This window comes from Mytilus trossulus, chromosome 2 (genome assembly GCF_036588685.1).
Source record: "Mytilus trossulus isolate FHL-02 chromosome 2, PNRI_Mtr1.1.1.hap1, whole genome shotgun sequence".
Classification (NCBI taxonomy): domain Eukaryota; kingdom Metazoa; phylum Mollusca; class Bivalvia; order Mytilida; family Mytilidae; genus Mytilus; species Mytilus trossulus.
In genome coordinates this window covers 87,912,750-87,934,262 of record NC_086374.1, presented here as the reverse complement: position 1 = coordinate 87,934,262, position 21,513 = coordinate 87,912,750, and the positions used below count along the sequence as shown (strand labels likewise).

The following is a 21,513-nucleotide window of genomic DNA, read 5'->3' as shown; positions in this document are numbered from 1 at the left end:
AAAAATGAAGAGTAAGCATGGACTAATATCCAATTGTTCAAAATATTTGAAGAAATTAAACAAATGCTCTGTTATTAGACTTTTTGACGATGTGAATTTAAGCATGGATGCAAATTGGGTACTCCTCATTTCAGAATCATTAATGGTTTGGAGGTCAGTTTAGACCAATTTTTCTATGATTCCATATGGAATAAAAATCTAATTGGTATACCTTTATAATAAAGAAGGATACGGCTACAAAATAGCCACAGAATGGACATTTTTGTCTTTATCTTAGAAAAACATAGATGAAAAAACTGTCAAAATAGGTGCAATTTTGGTACCGTCACGTTATGCATAATTATTTTTTTTAGCTTGAAGTTTCATATAACTTTTTATAATAAATGAATATCCAGTTAGTGTGAAGATTGTGAATGTAATGCAACCATTTTCTGTGTGATTTATTCCCCTTGTACGACTAGCTAATGAATCTCAAATAATTATTTGATGTGCCTGAGGAAGGACAATAGCGTCTTCGGCCTTCCATATATGAACCACTAAATAATGTATATATGGGTGTGAGCTGTATATGTTCAGATATAAATTAAGTGTTGACTTGGTAATTTCTTATCACTATTCTCTAACCTGTGGTTCTTGATAAACTAGGTATGTTGTACAAATAATTTATCAAATCTTATAATGTGATACTACTGTATTTGTTGATAAATCTTGGTTTTTTTTTTTGATAATTGCATACAACGGTGATAAAATAATATTGATCTTCATAGTGTCTACAATAATATGTGTATGTTCCTCGACACAACTTGAGGTCAATAGCAAGTACATACATGTATATGTGGGTGCTAAAAATAGATTGTCAAAATTGAACACTCTCTATGCGTGTATAGTTATATTATGACTTTGATTTATGATCTACTCTACCGTTTCGAATTCAAGTTTAAATTATCAGAGTGAGTGAGGAGGTTGGTATGTGTGAATGATTGTGTCATGTTTTGTAATGCGATCAGGACAAAAAAAAATATTGCATTCTTGAATGTAAAAGTTTGCTCTTCAAAACAATTTGTACATTTTATTCAGTCTATAGCTAACAACAAACACAAAAACCAAACAACAACCAAACAAAAAGACTTATAAACATTTTTCATGACTTGACTATAAATAATTTGCAACCGTTAAGTTAGTTAATCCATTTGCCTTAAATACACTCATATACATGTATACTATGTATAGTTGATGCGCTTACCTCGCTTTTAGTTTGTAACTAGAATTTGTTTTCTCTTAATCGATTTATGACTTTTGAACACCGGTGTACTACTGCATGTTGCCTTTATATAATGTGAACAAATACTTCTGTAGCAGCTGTGTGGTAAATCTGACACTAATAATCCATAGATATAATGACAGGTAAGCCAGTTTATAGGTGTGCATACATTTAAATTAATTGTTAAATCAACGTTGTGTTAATAAGACCTTTTATGAATATCACTTCGGGAAAAAGGGTGGACTTTTTTTAAACTTAAGTGTGTAAAAGGGAAAATCTTCACTTAAGTAGTTTTATGTATACTGGCCCTGTTATATTGTGTTGAATACAGAAAAGGTTTAATCAATATATTAACATGCTGTTTTATATTAATTATTATCCTGCTTAGTCTTATTCATGTTCAGATCACAATTTCAAAAGAAAGGTTATTATGAATAAGATGAAGCGTGTAGTATCAGTAGATATACATTTAAATGATCCGTTTTCTGATAACATAAGTTGTTTTTTGTCCACTAAACTCTAGATTCTGGGCGTCTCGGCCACTATAGTTACGGTCTTTTGTTCACACTTTGATGTCTATATAATGGATTTGGTATGCAACTTTTACAGAAGTGAGATGTTCAGCTAGCTATAAAACCAGGTTTATTGCAATATTTTCTATATAGAAAATACCTTTTCCAATCCAGGAGTATGACCGTTGTGTTCCATTCCTTTGATATATCTAAACTTTTGATTTTGCTATTTGATTAATGACTTTCCGTTTTGAATTTTCGTTGGAGTTCAGTATTTTTTGTTAGTTTACGTTTTAATGCTCAGACCTTACTTTTAGTGGTAAAATGATTTGTATAAGAGTTACGGGATTGCTTCCCTTCATAAGAAGTAGATACAAATATTACGTAGACCGCCATAAGCGGTTGAGGTTATGCATGCTTCTTTAGGTCAGTCGGTAAAAGCGGTGCCTTGTTTCACAGAGGTCCTGGGTTCAATTCCATGTGGAGACAATGCGACATTCTCATGATAATCATGCTTTCTGGTTAAATTTGGCGCCCAACTAAAAGCTGACGGTGGTTAAAGAGGGTTTATAGCTAGGATATGTGTGTAAGAGTCATGGTGATATGACTCTTCAATTGGAAAAAGTGTGACGGGAATGTTTCCCTAGTTGTGTAGTACTTAGTCAGCTGTAAGCGATTAAGATAAGGAAATACTTCTTTAGGTCAGTCGGTTAAACATGTTAAAGTGCTACCTGGTAACACAGAGGAGCCGGGTTCAAGTCCTGGCGGAGACAATGTAATTTCCTCATAAGAATCATGCTCAACTGGATACATAAGAAAAAGGGGGTTGTTCGTCCATTAAACAACAACCAAAAAAAAATATTCAAAATACACGTTAGAGGTAAATATACACACGGTCCTAAAAATAGACAGACGTCAAAACAAATGTCTTTAATCTTTTGGTATAACTGAAATGTATTTTATTATAACTTGAAATATTTATTCTCTCTGCATGCGTATTTGCTGTGCTCATGCTTTTTATAGAAAGATTGGATTTAAAATATTGTTTTGGATACAGTAATTTTTGACACGTTACAGTGACACAAGTGACCTTTCTGCACTTACATTTTCAAATAAATGAAAGTTGTTCATTTATAAAAATTAATCACCTAATTTCAATTTCAGGATAAAAAATGGCTGTTTCTTCAGAAAAAATGGATCGCAAGAAAATGCCAGCAACAGTTTCCGATTTACCAACACCAAGTTTTCTAGTAGATTTTGACAAAGTTAAGAAGAATGCCAAGAAGATGGTAGATACTTGTGAGAGACTTGGAGTTCAGCTACGTCCACACATGAAGACGCACAAAACAGTGTTTGTATTATAACTGGTGTAGCAACATATAAAAATGATCTTCATTCCTCGTTCGTAAATTAAAATATCAATTATCTTCTTTTGTAGTTTTCATAAAGAAAAAAAAGTTGCGGTATTTGAAAAAAACACATTTTCTTTTGTTTATATCGAGAAACATCAAAACCATTTTTAATGAGAAATCAGTAATTTTGTGTTTCATTGCGGGCGGATTGCTTGTCCAAAATACCTTTGTTAATGAAAAAATAGAAAAATTGTTTGGCTACAAGATGGATCAAAAACCTTTACAAAGAACCTATGTATTTATTGAAATGCGTTATGCTAATTTGTCGGTCTTCACCTGTGCCTGTATCACTACTCCTGTGCATTTTTTTGTATTAGTTTAATATTATGCGGACTTTTAGCCATCACATCCGTAACCCGTATCACCCCTCCACACTACTCTGTGCTCGTTGTTTAAATTAAAAGCAACACCCCTAGATTTGTAAAATAGTTATAGTCATCAATCCTTTCAAAATATTGAAAACAACACGTGATTAATTTCTTGCGTCCGAAGCTCTTTTCTGGATTTACCTTCATCAGGAACGCTCAAAGCCAAACATTTGAAATCCGAAGATGTATAAGTACCGAAACCTTTGAAGAGCTGTATGTAAAAAAAATACCTAAAATAAATAGCAAAATTCATCTAAAGCCAACTTTGCCTGAGGGAGTTGAAACCTTAGTTTCTTAATAATTTATAAATTTATAAACGGACAATTTTAGTTCAAATTGGATACACTTTGTCCTTTCCATGAGTTGTTCTATTGTCATGAAACGAAACGATATCTTATAAAGCACAACTGCCAACAAACTAGTACTCACGTGTAGGATAACTTGTGTTGATCGTATTGCTCTTGATAAACATTTTGGCAACCTTAGTGCTCCATGTTAATTTTTTCCAGAATGTTCCTGCAATTAATTTTTTTTTAAAATAAAAATAGATAGAAAAGTATCTCCTCTTTTGGTGTGTTATGTCAGTGATTTCCCCCAAAAAAATTGAAGCAGTAATAATTTAATTTAAAAACTGTCCAACTCAAAAGATGGCAGCAATGTTTATAATGGTCTTATATATACTTTTTCACCTTTTTGGTCTTTTGGAAAATGTTGTTTGTGCTGTTTTTAGACCCTTCTTCAACGAAATTTGTGTGACATGCACACGTATAAAACTTGCAGTTTTTGTCCAACGCAATCATAGGTTTGAACGTAGTTCCGTTTCATTGATGATGTTGACATGAAATGGATTGAATCTCAACAAAAACTGGATGATTTCATTAGACATGCAAACAACGCCCACCATTCAATTAAATTTACGTATGAAATTTCCGACTCTAAGATATCTTTTTTAGACACAACCACATCTATAAAGGACGGTGTCATATCAACAGACCTCTACTGTAAACCCACAGATAAACATCAATACCTTTCTCCCCAAAGCTGTCACCCCAAACACTGTACAAAAAGTATCCCGTACAGTCAAGCTCTCAGAGTCAAGCGGATTTGCTCCTCTCAGGAGGCTGTCACGAAACGGTTACATGAACTTCGCGGATTTTTGACAAAACGAGGTTATAAGAAATTGGGCATAGATAAGGGGTTTGCGCGCGCTAACAATAACAGCCGCAATGACCTCTTACAGTACAAACGGAAGAGGCACAGCAAAATAGTCCCGTTTGTTCTTACATACAACCCAGCCTTTAATAACCTTTCACGTTTGATCCGTGCCAATTGGCAAACTATTGCCAAACACCCTAAATTATCCAAGATCTTTCCCAACCCTCCTGTCTTAGCTTTTCGGGGACCAGCAAGTCTGAAAGACTTATTTGTTAGAGCTGACGTCTCCTCAAATAAAAGTTTGTTCAATTGCAGGATGGTGCAAGTCATGTGGTAATAGACGTTGCCTGAGTTTTCAACAAATACTGAATACTCAAACATTCACTTGCCACTCGACTGGGTCTGTGTACACTATATATTGCAATGTAACTTGCAAAACCCAGAATGTTGTATACCTCCTTCAGTGTCGATGTGGCATGCAGTATGTTGGCGAGACAGAGCAGCCATTTAACAAACGCATGAATGGTCATCGAAGTGACTACACTTGCAAGCCCGACCTACCCGTAAGTCGTCATTTGAGATCACCTGGACACACACAAGCTGATCTCAAAAACCTTACCATCACGATCATAGACCACAACGAGGGTTGGTCGAAGGTCGACAGAGTCGCTCGGGAAAGATTTTGGATAAGAAAGTTACGGACAGTTTCCCGAGAGGGCATCAATGAAAAAACATAAAACGAGTCCCTCATTTTCCTGTGACCACCTGTTTCAATCAACGCCGGATTTAGTACTGGCTCTACAGTTCGAAATTATTTTTGAAAATAACAGTTTAAATTACAGGTTTCCATTGATTCGGGATGATGTATAAGTACGTTGCCACGTTTAACTATTTTACCTCATTATATAAAACTTATTTTTTCAATCATTATTAGACAGCTATTCGTTTGGGAGGCTTAGATATGTAGTTTTTGTTGTAATTGCCCTACCGTTGTCTAATTTATACCATCCTGCATCGGTTAGGACATTTTTGATATTTATGTTTGAGGACTGCCCTCAATGCAGTTATAACATCTCAACTGTCACAACCTTTGGAAATCTAGAGTTGTGCCATTTCACATCGTAAATAACTATTTTTATTTTTGGCATATTTCTGTAGTCTTTGCGGTGTGTTTGGAAATTTTAAAATTGTTCCAGCGTTCGCTTAAATTGTATAAATCAAGATTTTGATAGAGTCTTAATTTGAATTGACATGATTCATTTGTCATTGTGCAATTACCGAAGAAGGATATCTGTTATCCGAAATATCTAATATTTGTATATTTATAGTTATTTAATAGTGATGTTGTACCCTTTTTGACTTGTTATATATTATATTTTGTGGTGTACAGAATCATATTACATGATCCATCGCCCTGTAAGATTGATCGTTGACTATTTATTCAGTCATTTTATATATATATATAGTTAAACAGGAATGACATAGATGTCTCATTATGCTTTTTACAGAGAGCTCGGTACCTTAATGACTAATGGCACAAATAGAACGATAGAAGTGTCAACTTTAGAAGAAGCGGAATTCTATGCTAAAAATGGATTTGATGATATTCTCTATGCTCATCCACTGATAGCTATCCGTATCGAAAGGTTCGTTATAGTATGAGTATGAATCAAAGAAACGAAATGTAGGATATACACTAATGAGATAACATTAAACCATAAAATTAAAAAGAATATCTAGAGGTTAAATGATTTATTACCTTCTAATTTTTTAATGACTCTGCAGATGAAGTATTTCTAAAATATTTATAATTTACATATATTTACTTTACATATATTTAAATCATCATTAAAATACCAAAAGCTAATTATGTTTCCTCTTTGTTTCATAACGATACACTACAAAAGTATCGAAACATTATATTTCAAATTCATCATGAAAAGATCGATTATTGATAATATATTCCTTCAAACTAATTAAATGTTGTTATAAATAAACTCATCATAGATACCAGGACTTAATTAACTATACGCCAGACGCTCATTTCGTCTACAAAAGACTCATCAGTGACGTTCGAATCCAAAAAAGTTAAAAAGGCCAAATAAAGTACGAAGTTGAAGAGCATTGAGGACCAAAATTCCTAAAAGTTTTTATACATCTTTTCAGGTGTAAAGAGTTAGCTTACAGATTAAAAGCTTTTCATGTGATGATAGAAAATTTCCATGGATTGATAGCTTTGTTGAGTAGTCCCTTAGAGAACGGCAAGAAGTGGTCTGTATATCTTGAGATCGACGACGGCTGTGGAAGAAGTATGTCTTTCGTTTACTTTTAACACAGAAGGGAAAAACACAGAACAGTTCGAAATAGAAAAGTCCGTAAACTCATACTTGGGGTACATGTGGTCTAAAAATACCTTTCGACTAAAAAAAACTCATATTTGGGGTACATGTGGTCTAAAAATACCTTTCGACTAAAATAAACTCATATTTGGGGTACATGTGGTCTAAAAATACCTTTCGACTTAAATAAACTAATCATAGATACCAGGACTATGTTTCGTATATACGCCAGATCCGCGTTTCATCTACAAAAGACTCATCAGTGACGCTCGAATCCAAAAAAGTATAAAAAGGCCAAATAAAGTACGAAGTTGAAGAGCATTGAGGACCAAATTCCTAAACGTTTTGCCAAATCCAGCTAAGTAAATCTATGCCTGAGGTAGAAAGCTTTAGTATTTCAAAAATTCTAAATTTGGTAAACAGATAATTTATAAATATAACCATATCAATGATAATTCATGTCAGCACAAAAAGTGCCGACTACTGGGCTGGTGATACCCTCGGGAAAATAATTATCCACCGGCATTGGCATCGACCCAGTGGTTATATCTTCAAATTATCTGGACCCGGATACATAAAACTGCTTTTAAAAAAATTAAGATATTTTGACATGTCCTACGATAAATTAGTACTACGAATAGATATCTTTACTTTAGTAGTTTTATGCATACGTTCCCAGATCATCAAATGTACTGAAATTAGCAAAGTTGATGCAGAAATGAAAGTTAAGTTTGCGACTTCTCATTCAAATGAAGAAATTCTTGCAACTTTATTTTATGATAACATCATTTTGACAAAAAAACAAAGAAAAACCTTTTCGTTGATCGAACATTTTAAAAACTGTTGTAAAATCGGGGTATATAATTTAGATATTTCATTTCTTTCAAAGAAATGGTCATCAAATTTACATTTTTTTATGTAGCAAGAAAACGAATATGTTGAAAAATTTCAATTTTCTGAAAGAATATCTTCTAAAGTTTTATTTTAAATTCTATCTTTTTGTAACATGTATAATCCGCACAAAACCATACAATTTTGCACAATAAGTTCAAATTCCTTTTAGTAGCAATTTTTGTTTTAAATACGCCACAGATTGAGTATCAAAACAACTAGTTGACAATTATCTCTGCCTTACTCTAGTCAAAAATAAAAGATCTTTTGCTGTTTCTGTTAAAACAAACACTATAAAAGATATGAGTTTTTATTAACTTGCTAAATAGTTTTGTTAATGATTGATTTGTATTTTGGTTAGGCGGTGTACCATGGGACAGTGATGACGTTATTAAACTTGCAAAAGAAGCTTCCGAATCTCCTTATATAGACTTGCAAGGATTGTATTTGTATAATGGTAAAACGTATGAAGCAAAAGGCACGAAAGATATAGAAAACGCAAACAAAGAAGGAACAGATCTACTACAAACTTTGTATAAAAGGTATGACATTAAAATTCCTCATCTGTCTCCCCTTTATAATAAGACGATGTGATAAACACTATCGTCGCATATTGTAATAACAAATGGTCAGATAAATATCGTGTATGATTTTGAAAATCCATTTGTGAAATGATCAAATAGTTTCCCTTTAAATTGTGATTTTTTTTTAACTTTTTTACATAATAATTTGTTCATCACCTTGGTTCTTATCTATTTCAATGATATCAAGGGAACGAATGCTTAAAAAATTACGACATTTGTAATAATTTGCACATATAATTTTTTTTTGCATTTTAAATTTGTTAAAGATTTACTGACAACAATATCGAATGCAGAACTTTAGCCATTGGTAATACACCAAGTTGTTCACGTCCACATGAGAGTATGAATGTTTTGACAGAATTCCATCCGGGAAATTACATATTCTATGGTTCGTAGTTTAAAGTTTAAGATTGGTAATTTGTTTTTGTTAGTTTTTAGTTTCTTAATTTAATTAACATTTTTCAATGAACATGCAGACAAATGATGTTGTTTTCTTAAAATTGTTTAACATTTCACAGCGGTTTTATATTTTTACCTCAGTCCAAACCTATTTATTTACTTTTTACATTAATTATGCATCCCTTATTTATATTAATATGTATTTGCATTGTATTACAGATCAAATTTATTCGTTCATTGTATGTTAATTTGTGTAACTACGTTTTTTGATTTTTATATTTTATAGTGTGTCCTTCTAAGTTGTGATATTACACTATTGTTTCAGATAAGGGAGTTGGTACCATTAAAAAGTTTAATCCCGTTGCAGTTGTTTGCACCTATCATAATACAGGAATCTGATGTTCAGTGGTTGTCGTCTTTTTATGTTGTTTATAAGTGTTTCTCATTTCTCGTTTTTATATCCCGACCGTGCAAGGGCTGTATAGCCAGTCAAGTTCGTTAAAAACTTCCATTTGTTGTTGTTTTTATAAAGATTATACCATTGATTTTCCCGTTTAAATGGTTTTAAACTAGTAGTTTTGGGGCCCTTTATAGCTTTCTGTTCGGTGTGAGCCAAGGCTCCGTGTTGAAGGCCGTACTTTGACCTATACTGGTTTACTTTTATAAATTGTGACTTGAATGTAGAGTTGTTTCATTGACACTCATACCACATCTTCCTTTATCTAAATACATTAATGGTATAGCTACAATCATACAATTGATTGAAGGATTAAGATACGAAGCATCGTTTACCGGTATTCTAACGCAATACAGAAATTTTCAATATATTCAAAACGCGTACAAAAACTTTATATTTATTTCATTGAAGAATTAAAAGATTTTTTAAATTTTATATTGGGATGTTCTGGCGTTTATCGAAGCACACCTTATATAAGTGTGGATGATTTTTCAACACTATAAAGTCCAAAAAGGATCCTCGACATTACATTTTTATGCTACAAGCATGAAATTATGAATACAAGGAATTTTCTGGATTGTTTTTCTATGCAATGTAATCTAATTATAACTATGTAGTTCTTTATTGTTTTTTATTAAGAATGCATTTATCATTGAAATGTGACCGGCGTACATACATAATGGAATCTTTGCAAACAAGTTATCAATATAGTCATTGTTTTAGATATGCAACAAGTCACTATTGGTAGTTGTGACATAGAAGACATAGCATGTCGTTTGACCACACGAATTATTGGACATAAACCAAGCCATAATATCTTCCTGATAGATTGTGGATTTTTGGCTCTTAGTTATGACGGAATGGATGAACATCCAAATGATTTTTCGACCTTTGTGGACAATCCAGATTTAAAGTAAGCATTTTTTTGAGGTGCCGGATTTGTAATCACATAAGCAACACGACGGGTGCCGCATGTGGAGCAGGATCTGCTTACCCTTCCGGAGCACCTGAGATCACCCCTAGTTTTTGGTGGGGTTCGTGTTGTTTATTCTTTAGTTTTCTATCTTGTGTCATGTGTACTATTGTTTTTCTGTTTGTCTTTTTCATTTTTAGCCATGGCGTTGTCAGTTTGTTTTAGATTTATGAGTTTGACTGTCCCTTTGGTATCTTTCGTCCCTCTTTGACTAGCACCAGTACCCACATAGTCATATTACCTATAATGGTTTACTTCAATAAATTGTGACTTGTATGGAGAGTTGTCTTATTAGTACTCATACCACATCTTCTTATATCTATATTATTTACAACGCAAATGGTTTTGTCCCAAAAAAACTTTTAAATGTATTTTCTATTTAGCTTAAATGACTTTTTGATAATAGTAGCAACTATTCTGTTGTTGTGAAATTATTGTCTTGGAATATTCGGTAGGGATCAATGTAGGGTTTGCTTGACCCAATGTTAACACTTTAAAACACGAAAAAATCTTTCATCATTTTTCCTTTTAAAAATGTCCTGTACCAAGTCAGGAATATGGCCATTGTTATATTATAGTTCGTTTCTGTGTGTGTTACATTTTAACGTTGAGTTTTCGTTGTGTCGTTTGTTTTCTCTTATTTTTGAGTGTGAATTCACATTACTATAAGACGTGTCACACGGTACTTTTCTATAACAAATGTATTTGGTTTTGATATTATATTTGTTATTCTAGTCGGATTTTGTCTAATGCCTAGTCCGTTTCTGTGTGTGTTTCATTTTAATGTTGTGTCGTTGTTCTCCTCTTATATCTAATGCGTTTCCCTCAGTTTTAGTTAGTTATCCCGATTTTGTTTTTGTCCATGGATTTATGAGTTTTGAACAGCGGTATACTACTGTTGCCTTTATATATATTTTCTCCACTGAAATTTTGCAGACATAGAAGTTATAAAAAGGTCACTTTTTGGGGTCCCATGAATTCGAAAATCCAATAGTATCGTATTTTAAAATAGCATCGTTCTGTTTTTTTCCCCTCCTTCATTGTATTATTGAGTTGTCGTGTCCTATAGAAATTATAGATATTGTTTATTTCATTGGTGGTTGTAAAGTTATGGTTCAGGATTCTTTAAACTGTAAAATTTCTTTTCAAATTGTTTTTACTTAAAATTGAGAATGGAAATGGGGAATGTGTCAAAGAGACAACAACCCGATCATTGAAAAAAGCAACAGCAGAAGGTCACCAACAGGTCTTCAATGTTGCGTGAAATTCCAGCACCCGGAGGCGTCCTTCAGCTTGCCCTTAAATAGTTTATTATATAGGAATTCAAATATTTTTTTTCAATATTTCAGAGTAATTGGATTTTCACAAGAGATTGGCAAAGTAACTACAAAATCCGGAGATAAACTTAATTATGACAAATATCCAATTGGATCACAGTTGTTTATCATCCCATGGCATGTAAGTTACAGCAAAGTTATAAAGAACGCAAAAATCACACATCTGAATAACCGACAGACTTATAAAGTCATTAATTCTTCTTGGAAAGTGTTCTGTGTTTGTAACCGCTGACATGGCAGCTAACACAGTTGTCGTTGCTTGACGTGAGTAATTTACTAAAATACTCAAAACAGATATCAAAATTAACAGTACGTTTAAATACAAATTCGTAATATATCTTCTAAAATAAAATAACGAAAGAACACGTTTGAATGACGTCATTTTTTTGTCAATTTTTTACAGTTTCAAATATGACGACACTTGGCGTTGAGGTTTAAACTTATTCGGATGTGTCTAATTTTTGTGTTGCAAATGTCTGGTTATGTAATGTATTTCAGTTGTTTCCTGTAATTAGTTAATACTTCAGTTAGCAACTTTCCCTGACCATATCGGGAAATATGTATTCAGTCGGATCTTAACACGTACTTGTGATTTGGTTAAAACCGGTTTTGATATAAATATACGAAGAAATGTGGAAATGTGCAGGGCTTAATTAAATCTGTATTTTAGTAGGACGGTGCAAGCATACGATTTTATTGCGTCTTACACTTTGAGAAGCGAATAATCTTTAACTACTTTATTCAAATATTGTGTAAAAACGTTAATTTTGAGCCATGAAAGTCAAGTGGCTCGAGCATTTTTCTGAGGAAGTTTTAAAAAATTGCAAAGAAATATTTTTACAGTGGGTTAGCTTTCATTAATCTTCACTATCTATAGATTAACAACTTTTGGTTATATTCATAATTTAGAATCATCATTGAAGGTGGAGGACGATTGCACAGTTAATTAATTCTATTGATGTGCCAGTTGTATGCAAGAGTGACATTCCGTTGTATTATGTGCCAATTCGAAAAAGTTATGCGAGTATTCTCTCCCCTTAACAGGTTTATTTTTTTATAATTAAGTTTACGTTTCTGATATAATTTTGAATAATTACAAAATGTATCAATTCAATATATTTCAATTTTGTTATTGGTGTATCAAAAACATTGATGTACCAATATAATTTAATAAATTTGAAACGTTTAAAATGATAACATACCAATATAAAGAACCGTTCATCATTTTGGGAAAAGACTATGAACGATAATCGAATTATTCATCTTCGATTGATTGGCAAATGAACCAGCGTTATCTAATTAAAGATAAAAAAAAAAAAAAACAGCGTTATCTAATGGTAATCACAGAGAGGGACCGGCGAGCAATTTTTAATTGCAGCTTATTCAACGTTAAAACAATTTTCCACTATAAACGAATGTTACTTTATACAAATATAAGGACTTAGTTAGCTAAATCTACAAGTTTTATTAGATTTTATGATTTTTTATTGCAATAGATTAATAAGCTACTTCAGTTTTATCATGTACATCTTTTGTATAGTCATTTTATAAAATTTACTGTTTGCAAAAGTATAAATTATTCTAAATAATAGGGATGTTCTGGTAAGTAACAGAAAACCCTTTCCGTTTTAGGCACAACTTTTTTGATCTTTTGGTCCTCGATGCTGTTCAACTTTGAACTTGTTTCGGCTTTCAAACTTTTGTATCAGGGCGTCACTTGTAGGTCTTGTTTGGACAAAATGCACTTCTGGCGTATACAAATTTTGAACTTGTTGCCTTTTGTTGGCTGTTGTTCGTGTGAATCTTTGTCAATTGTGTTCTGTAATTTATTTATTTTGTAGTCCTGTGGTGTTGTGTTGTCATTTTGATGTTGTATTTCACATGGCCATAAAAGTGCGAGGTTTGGCATGCCACAAAACCAGGTTCAACCCACCATTTTTTCCTTTAAAAATGTCATGTACCAAGTCAGGAATAGGGCCATTGTTATATTAATCAAAATTATCCGAAGATAATCATTTCCTGATGTCGCAGTCGAGCAAAAACGAACCGGATTTTATAAATTGTTATTTGGATGGAGAGTTGTCTCATTGGCACTCACACCACATCTTCCTATATCTATATATATTAATTGTAAGTAACTCTCTATCATAAATAAAATCGTGATTTTGAAAGCCAGCTTGAGTATAGATAGATAGATATTTTATTTTAAAGTACAACTTGGTACATATACATGAAATACAATATATTACAATTTTAAACATTAGCAGTCAATTAACATGTATATATATATATATACCAACCAGCCTTTAGAGGCCTATGATAAACTGTCATTTATGCACGAAAAATTATATGAATAAATTTCAAATCCATTAATCATGTTAATAAAATCAACGGTACCAATTTTGTTGCACCAGATGCGCATTTCGACAATACATGTCTCTTCAGTGATGCTCGTGGCCAAAATATTTGAAATCCAAAGCTTATATAAAAGATGAAGAGCTATAATCCAAAAGGTCCAAAAAGTATAGCCAAATTCGTGAAAGGAATCAGAGCTTTGCACGAGGGAGATACATTAATCCAGTATATTACCAACTGGAAGAGATATACTTCATATGCATGCGCTATTTGAATGATGCCGTTATTATATCTTTCTTGTAAAGTCGTAAGCCTACCAACAAATATTTGTCTATACACATCTCGTTTAACGCATGCGATTTTTATATATGTTTATTTTATTTTCTATGTTTTCGATCTATTGTAGTCATGTGCCACCGCTTGTCAACACACTGTTTTCTATGTACATTCTGGGAACAAGATAACTGACATGTGGAAACCAGCCAAAGGGTGGTGATTTAAACAGACTCGGTGGAATACTGCGTTTCCTTAAAGAAACATTGATTATACAGTTCATTATGCCTTTACACATTAAATTATAGCATACAAATTAAAAAAGAAGAACACCATTTGAAATATAATTGAGACTATGGCAAACTAACACACATATCCGGTTTTCCCCTTTCAATATGACATACAAATAACTTTCGATACAAGGATAACAAATATGCAATGATCAATTCTGTTGTTGGTTTTGTAAATAACCGAAAGTACTATTGTTAAGTAGCAAGTTCTTTGGCCTTAGCATAGATTAAATACAGTTTGCCATATGGTTTGATAGTGAGCGAACTTTTCATGTATTAATTGGATAAGTGTATCCCTGAAAGTGATATCAAAGATATAAGAAGATGTGATATGCGTGCCAATGAGAGAACTCTCTATCCAAGTCACAATTTGAAAAGAACCCATCATAGGTCAAAGAATGCTCTTCACCAATTATCATTGGCTCATACCGACCAGCTAGCTATAACGGACTCTAAATATAAATAGCGTAAAACCATTCAAACAGGAGAACCAACGCTGTAATCTACATAAAAACTAGAAAGAAACCTGCATACCGAAATAAGTAATATACGTAAATTAATATTGCTATATAGACGTTCGAAAGTAATGTGCATACTTATAACAATCGAACACCCCTTGGTAGTATATATTCTAGTATAAAACATTGATATATGTCATGGTATTATGAAACGAAAATGACTAGATATCATAAGTAAGTATAAACTTTAAGTCAACATTTCAAGATTTACTTCCTCCGTCAGAAAATTACTAATCACAATCTAGACGACAATACATATGCAAAGCAAAGAAATACTAGAACATCATATCAATACTTACAGGAGAACAGACACACAAAAAAGACGAAGCAACACCTAAATAACAGTAGCACGGACACAGGAACAACGGGAAAACCCCACGACATCGTAACTTAAAGGAGCACAAACACACAAACAAGACAATGAAACACATAACTTACATGAGAGCAGACTAACAAACAAGACAACGAAAAAAATAACTTACTACAGAACGGACACACAAACGAGATAAAGAAATACTAAAATTACAGGTAGAACAGTCACATGAACAAGGAAAAACACGTAACTTACAGGAAAAGGCCGTACGGTGACCTATAGTTGTTAAGTTCTATGCCATTTGGTCTTCTGGACAGTTGTCTCATTGGCAATCATTTCACATCTTCTTTTTTATATTAACAAACAAGACAAGGAAACACATAAGTAACATAAAAATAGACACTCAAACAAGACAAAGAAATATGTAACGTACAAGAGAATGGAAATTCAAACAAGAAAAGGAAACACGTAACTTATCGGAGAGCAGACTAACAAACAAGACAAAGAAACATCTAACTTATAGGAGAACGGACATACGAACAAGACAAAGAAACATGTAATTTATAGGAGAACGGACATACGAACAAGACAAAGAAACATGTAACTTATAGGAGAACGGACATACGAACAAGACAAAGAAACATGTAACTTATAGGAGAACGGACATACGAATAAGACAAAGAAACATGTAACTTATAGGAGAACGGACATACGAACAAGACAAAGAAACATGTAACTTATAGGAGAACGGACATACGAATAAGACAAAGAAACATGTAACTTACCGAAAAACGCAAGGAAGAACAAGACAAAGAAACACGTACATGAAAGGAGAATGTACTCAAAAACAAGACAAAAACACTTTAAAAACAAGAGATCAGACACACAAACACAACAAAGATATTTTAGCTCACACGAGAAAAGATACACAATAAGACAAATAGTTATCAAGGGTACCAGGATTATAATTTAGTACGCCAGACGCGCGTTTCGTCTACATAAGACGATCAGTGACGCTCATATCAAAATATGCATAAAGCCAAACAAGAACAAAGTTGAAGAGCATTGAGGATCCAAAATTCCAAAAAGTTGTGCCAAATACGGCTAAGGTCATCTATGCCTGGGATAAGAAAATCCTTAGTTTTTCGAAAATTCAAAGTTTTGTAACAGGAAATTTATTAAAATGACCACATTATTGATATTCATGTCAACACCGAAGTGTTGACTACTGGGCTGGTGATACTCTCGGGGACGAAACGTCCACCAGCAGTTGCATCGACCCAGTGGTGTAAATAGTTATCAAAGGTACCAGGATTATAATTTAGTACGCCAGACGCGCGTTTCGTCTACATAAGACTCATCAGTGACGCTCATATCAAAACGACACGTACTTTACAATAAATAACCTTCATCTATGTCGTTTGTCGTAATAGCTCTTCTATTTTTGATATGTCTTCCTAATCAACAAATATATGGATTAAAATCGGCTTTTTATTTATCATCAGCATGAAGCCAAGGGTTACGATCTACTTCCGTTCTCTCCAAGTTAACGAAGTAAACTTAGTCTAGTAAAAGTACACTAATATGGACCTGTGTTCAAATATTTCAAAAATACTCGACCTTTGACTCTTGATACTGGGGTTAGTGTAATTGTCTCAAACTCGATGGAACAATTTTGATATGACAATACACTGATCAAATAACAAAGGAAGAAGAATCCATACATATTATATATATGTGAACTCGTATTTAACTTTCATGAATTCATTGTAAGAGTTTATTGATTTTGGACTTCATTTCTTTAAATTATTTTTTAGACCAATTTACTCTATTCTTTACTAATATTTACTTTGTCCATTGATTATTCTCCCTCCTTTATAATTTATCACCTCATTATTCTGTATTCTTTTCTTTTCTTTTGCCTATTGTTAATTTTTCCCTCTTTATTTTGAACTTATTGCCATTATTCTCTAGAATACACACCCCATTAAGACCCCTTTAAGTACTTGTTAGGGGAGAGAGATTTTACGAGAAACACTTAATAAATCCACCATGAACCGTCCGACCGTGGATATAACAACATTGACGTTTAGCTTTATTACTGTTTAAAATACATATTTCTTCGTCAACATATTGCTAAAGAAATCTATTTCCTTACATCATGACATGAACATTCGATTTAAGTCATGTGCCACCGCTTGTCAACACACTGTTTTCTATACATACATTCTGGGTAAAGGATAATTGGTATGTTGAGACCAACAAAAGAATGTTTCTGCAAATGTTACACTTGTTGATGAATCATTCTTAGATTCTCGACTTCAATCTTCTTGTTCACTATCTTACCATCAACGGAAAGGGAATTTTTAATAAAAGTAAGTACTGGTTGTACTCTAAAAGGGAGTTTCAGTCCTACACTTACACCATTGGGCCGGTAAATCTTATCCCAGTCAATTCGCAATTTCAGTACATTTAAGTGGTTATTATTTGAATTTTCCAAACTTGTAAATTTAAAGCTTTAGTCGAAATGTTATAAAAAAATACCTTATGACGCGCTTGTATTTTTTTTACCTGACGGCTTCCTAAAAAATAGTAGAGCACTCTTCAGAAGAATATGAGGTAAGATAGTCCGGTTACAAGTATTTTGGAATTTGACGGTGGGTTTTCCATGTACAATCCCTATCATTGCCATTTTACAAGAAACATTCGCTCCTGAAATACTCCTCCAAATTTAACACCCTATATACCGATTAGTTCAATACTAAAAGAGGGACAGTCATACTCATTAATCGAAAATAAACTGACAACGTCATGGCTAAAATTGAAAAAGACAAACAGACAAACAACAGTACACATGAAACAACATAGAAAACTAAAGAATAAGCAACACGAACCCCATCAAAAACTAGGGGTGATTTCATGTGCTCCGGAAGGGTAAGCAGATCCTGATCCATATGTTGGACCCGTCGTGTTGCTCATGTTATAACAAATCCAGTAAATAGTCTAATTCGGTAGGTCACATTCATGAAAGGGAAGGGGATTGTAGTAACGAAGAAATACGGCAAATGATATAAGGAATAAAAAGTACGAAGCAATAAAGCTAAGCAACGTTAGTCATAGACTCGCGACTTTAAGATACGTTTAAAAGATGAACAGATCAATTCATAAATTTTGTTTGTTAAAACTTATCTTTTAACTTGTAGATGACAATCGCAATTTTGCTTTGGTTCCCCAATTTGTCGACTTTGACCAATGAAGATTAATGCAAATCATTGAAAATACTTCTAACGAGTCCAAATTTACAATCGAAAACCATTAGTTCAATCATATTACACACTAACAAGCATAGTATCAACTGAGTATGGGATAAAAATCCAGATTTAGAAATGACATTGAATCCCGGATAGTATAATATGTTCTACTACGGCATGTACGGCTAGCATTTGAATTCAATCTCCAATAATAAAATTGAGAATGGAAATGGGGAATGTGTCAAAGAGACAACAACCCGACCATAGAAAAAACAACAGCAGAAGGTCACCAACAGGTTTTCAATGTAGCGAGAAATTCCCGCACCCGGAGGCGTCCTTCAGCTGGACCCTAAACAAATATATACTAGTTCAGTGATAATGAACGCCATACTAATTTTCAAATTGTACACAAGAAACTAAAACTAAAATAATACAACAAAGGCCGTTAATAAATCCTAAATTAATATTTGGTGTGTCTGTGGAATGACAATTATTCAAGTCTTCTGTCTATCAGATATTACCAATTCTTTTGTGTAGGTTTAACAGGTTTAATACCTACCGTTCAGATATTCTGTGTAAACTTGATAATTTCTTATCACTTTTCTCTGACCGGTGTTTCTTGGTCTACGTATAAACACAGACAGGTAAGTTATTCAAATTAAGTTAAAAAAAACTCTATTTAGATATAGATTTTGCTTTGCTGATTATAATTATTGCACTCACAACGGTCAAATATTTATAGCAAACGGTAATATGTTTTATGTTATGTGTGTCCATTGATACAACTTGAAGTGACTAGCAAGTTTATATACATAAGTGTATTCTCTGTGTATGTATATATGCATGTACGTGTATTTCTTATGGTATTTTTCAGTCATTCTTTATGTGGACTCGATTGTAATATTTGACAGAGATTTGATATTATAAAGCTGTATTTTTATTTTGTAACTCACTTAAACGTTCTATTCAATTTGTAGTAAACAGCACATAAAACCATAAATACATATACATGTACATATTAACCGGTCTTCTTTGTTTGACTATCAATAAAGAGAAACCCAATTCATTTGTCTTATATGTATGTGAACACACACTTCTTAACCAGCTATGTCGTAGTAAATCTTAAAATAATAAATTATTCCTTTAATGACATGTATGTCAATATTTATGTGTGCATACATGAAATTAATTGTTTAATTAAATATAGACGTCAATTATTTGTACAAATCCTTGATGGACTTTATCTTACTGATACTGTGTTTTAAAAAAACCAGATTGATTGGTTATTGGTTGATTAACGTCCAGTGGCAAATATGTCGAACATGTACAGGCCGTAAATAACTTAACATTAACCTATAGCTGTACAATGTAACCTATAGGAGTGCAACCCGAGTATAAATCCCAATAACCGAAAATTATACCATAGCTATCCATGGTATAATTTTCACAATTATACCATGGTTTTGTTGTATAAGGAATTCTAAAGAAAAAAAATGTCAAGACCTCGACGCGGCCGCCTGAATTTTTTTTATAGAAACAACAAAGTTAGTGTGGGGCCACTAAGCTAAACTGCCCGCTTTGCACCAGCTGAAATAAATGATTGCTTAGGGTGGGAATCGAACCCACATACACCAACTCTGTTGTCCTTTATTTTAAATGAACCAAGATTCGCTCCCAGAACTAACAAAAAAGGTTTGAAAATATGTTGATTTTCGGTAATTAAATGGTAATCTTTCTATAGGCTCCACTGTACAGCTACAGTTCGATATATGTACATGAATCACATCTAACCGTTTGTTTGGCAAGGCGGTTTAGTTTTTAGGTGATAGTGGGGGGTGACAGGAAGCACACCCCTTTTTAAGAACTTTAAATATGGTAAACAAATAATCTATTTAATAATATTTTTTAAATGTTGGCATGCTTTACCCCTAGGCCACACTTAAAAATATGTTGGTTTGCCCATACCCTACCAAAGGTTGAATAAGTGGGTAGGTACGTAGTCATTTTCTTTTCTTTTAAAAAAAAATTGAAGTATCAGAATTGTTGATGTTTATTAGTCTTCATGCCTATTTGATTAAAAAAAAACTTCTTCAAATAAGGACAATAAAAGAATTTGAGTAAGCAGCTTTTTTCTGGGTAGGTAGCGTTTGGGCAAACAAACCTATTTTTATTATGGCCCTACCCCACTTTAAAAGTGTTTGATCCACACCCGGTTTATTAAACACTGCTGAGATCTAGACTTTTCATGAGGCTATACTCTATGTTTGACCTGAGACTACTATAACACAGTATATATATAGTGTTATAGTAGTCTCAGGTTTGACCGTTAAAATCAGATAGCGTTTGTTTACTCTAAACAGGAATATATATTATACATTTGATCCCAGCTCTAAATGAGCGATTTTTTAAAAATCCTATTCAGTGTACGCCATGGGCAAGGGTAGATAGGACCTTTATCGGGACTCCGGGATCGGGTGTTTTTAAGCCCGGGATTTCGGGATTGAACCTTTCGGGGTCCGAGAATTCTTTTTTTTTTCGAATTTCGGAACCTCGGGATTTTGGGATTTCGTGTTTTTAAACAGACCGGGATTGCGGGATCAGGACTTCTCCACCCTCCCCCATGGACTTTTCTGGTTTAATGTTAAAAGTGGCATAATTCATACAAACTCTCAGACAGATTCTTGTGAAGTTAATTTCCTCAAAATCATTAAGTTAAAAAAATAAAACATTTCGAACATTTTGAAAACAAATAATAAAATTAAAAAAACCTACCCTTTGCAGTTCAATTGTACGTTAGTTTGGGATTGCAGCAATCTTCCAAAATA

General features: G+C 33.1%; 1 protein-coding gene across 5 annotated transcripts in view; it reads left to right on the top strand.

Annotated features, from left to right (window-relative positions):
* Positions 1–515: 515 nt before the first annotated feature.
* LOC134708260 (D-serine dehydratase-like) overlaps positions 516–21,513 on the top strand; it is a 32,346-nt gene continuing 11,348 nt past the window's right edge. The window contains exons 1-9 of one of the 5 annotated variants that reach the window (XM_063568664.1): positions 516–645; positions 2,938–3,124; positions 6,217–6,354; positions 6,875–7,017; positions 8,300–8,480; positions 8,789–8,910; positions 10,102–10,291; positions 11,701–11,809; positions 14,450–14,666. In XM_063568664.1, coding sequence (XP_063424734.1) covers positions 2,946–3,124; positions 6,217–6,354; positions 6,875–7,017; positions 8,300–8,480; positions 8,789–8,910; positions 10,102–10,291; positions 11,701–11,809; positions 14,450–14,539 — 1,152 coding nt within the window. In that variant the 5' untranslated portion in view covers positions 516–645; positions 2,938–2,945 and the 3' untranslated portion in view covers positions 14,540–14,666. Of the gene's footprint in view, positions 646–864; positions 963–1,249; positions 1,405–2,499; positions 2,654–2,937; positions 3,125–6,216; positions 6,355–6,874; positions 7,018–8,299; positions 8,481–8,788; positions 8,911–10,101; positions 10,292–11,700; positions 11,810–14,449; positions 14,668–21,513 lie in introns of those variants that run through there. The other 4 variants (XM_063568668.1, XM_063568665.1, XM_063568667.1 and 1 more) reach the window with 4 other exon arrangements.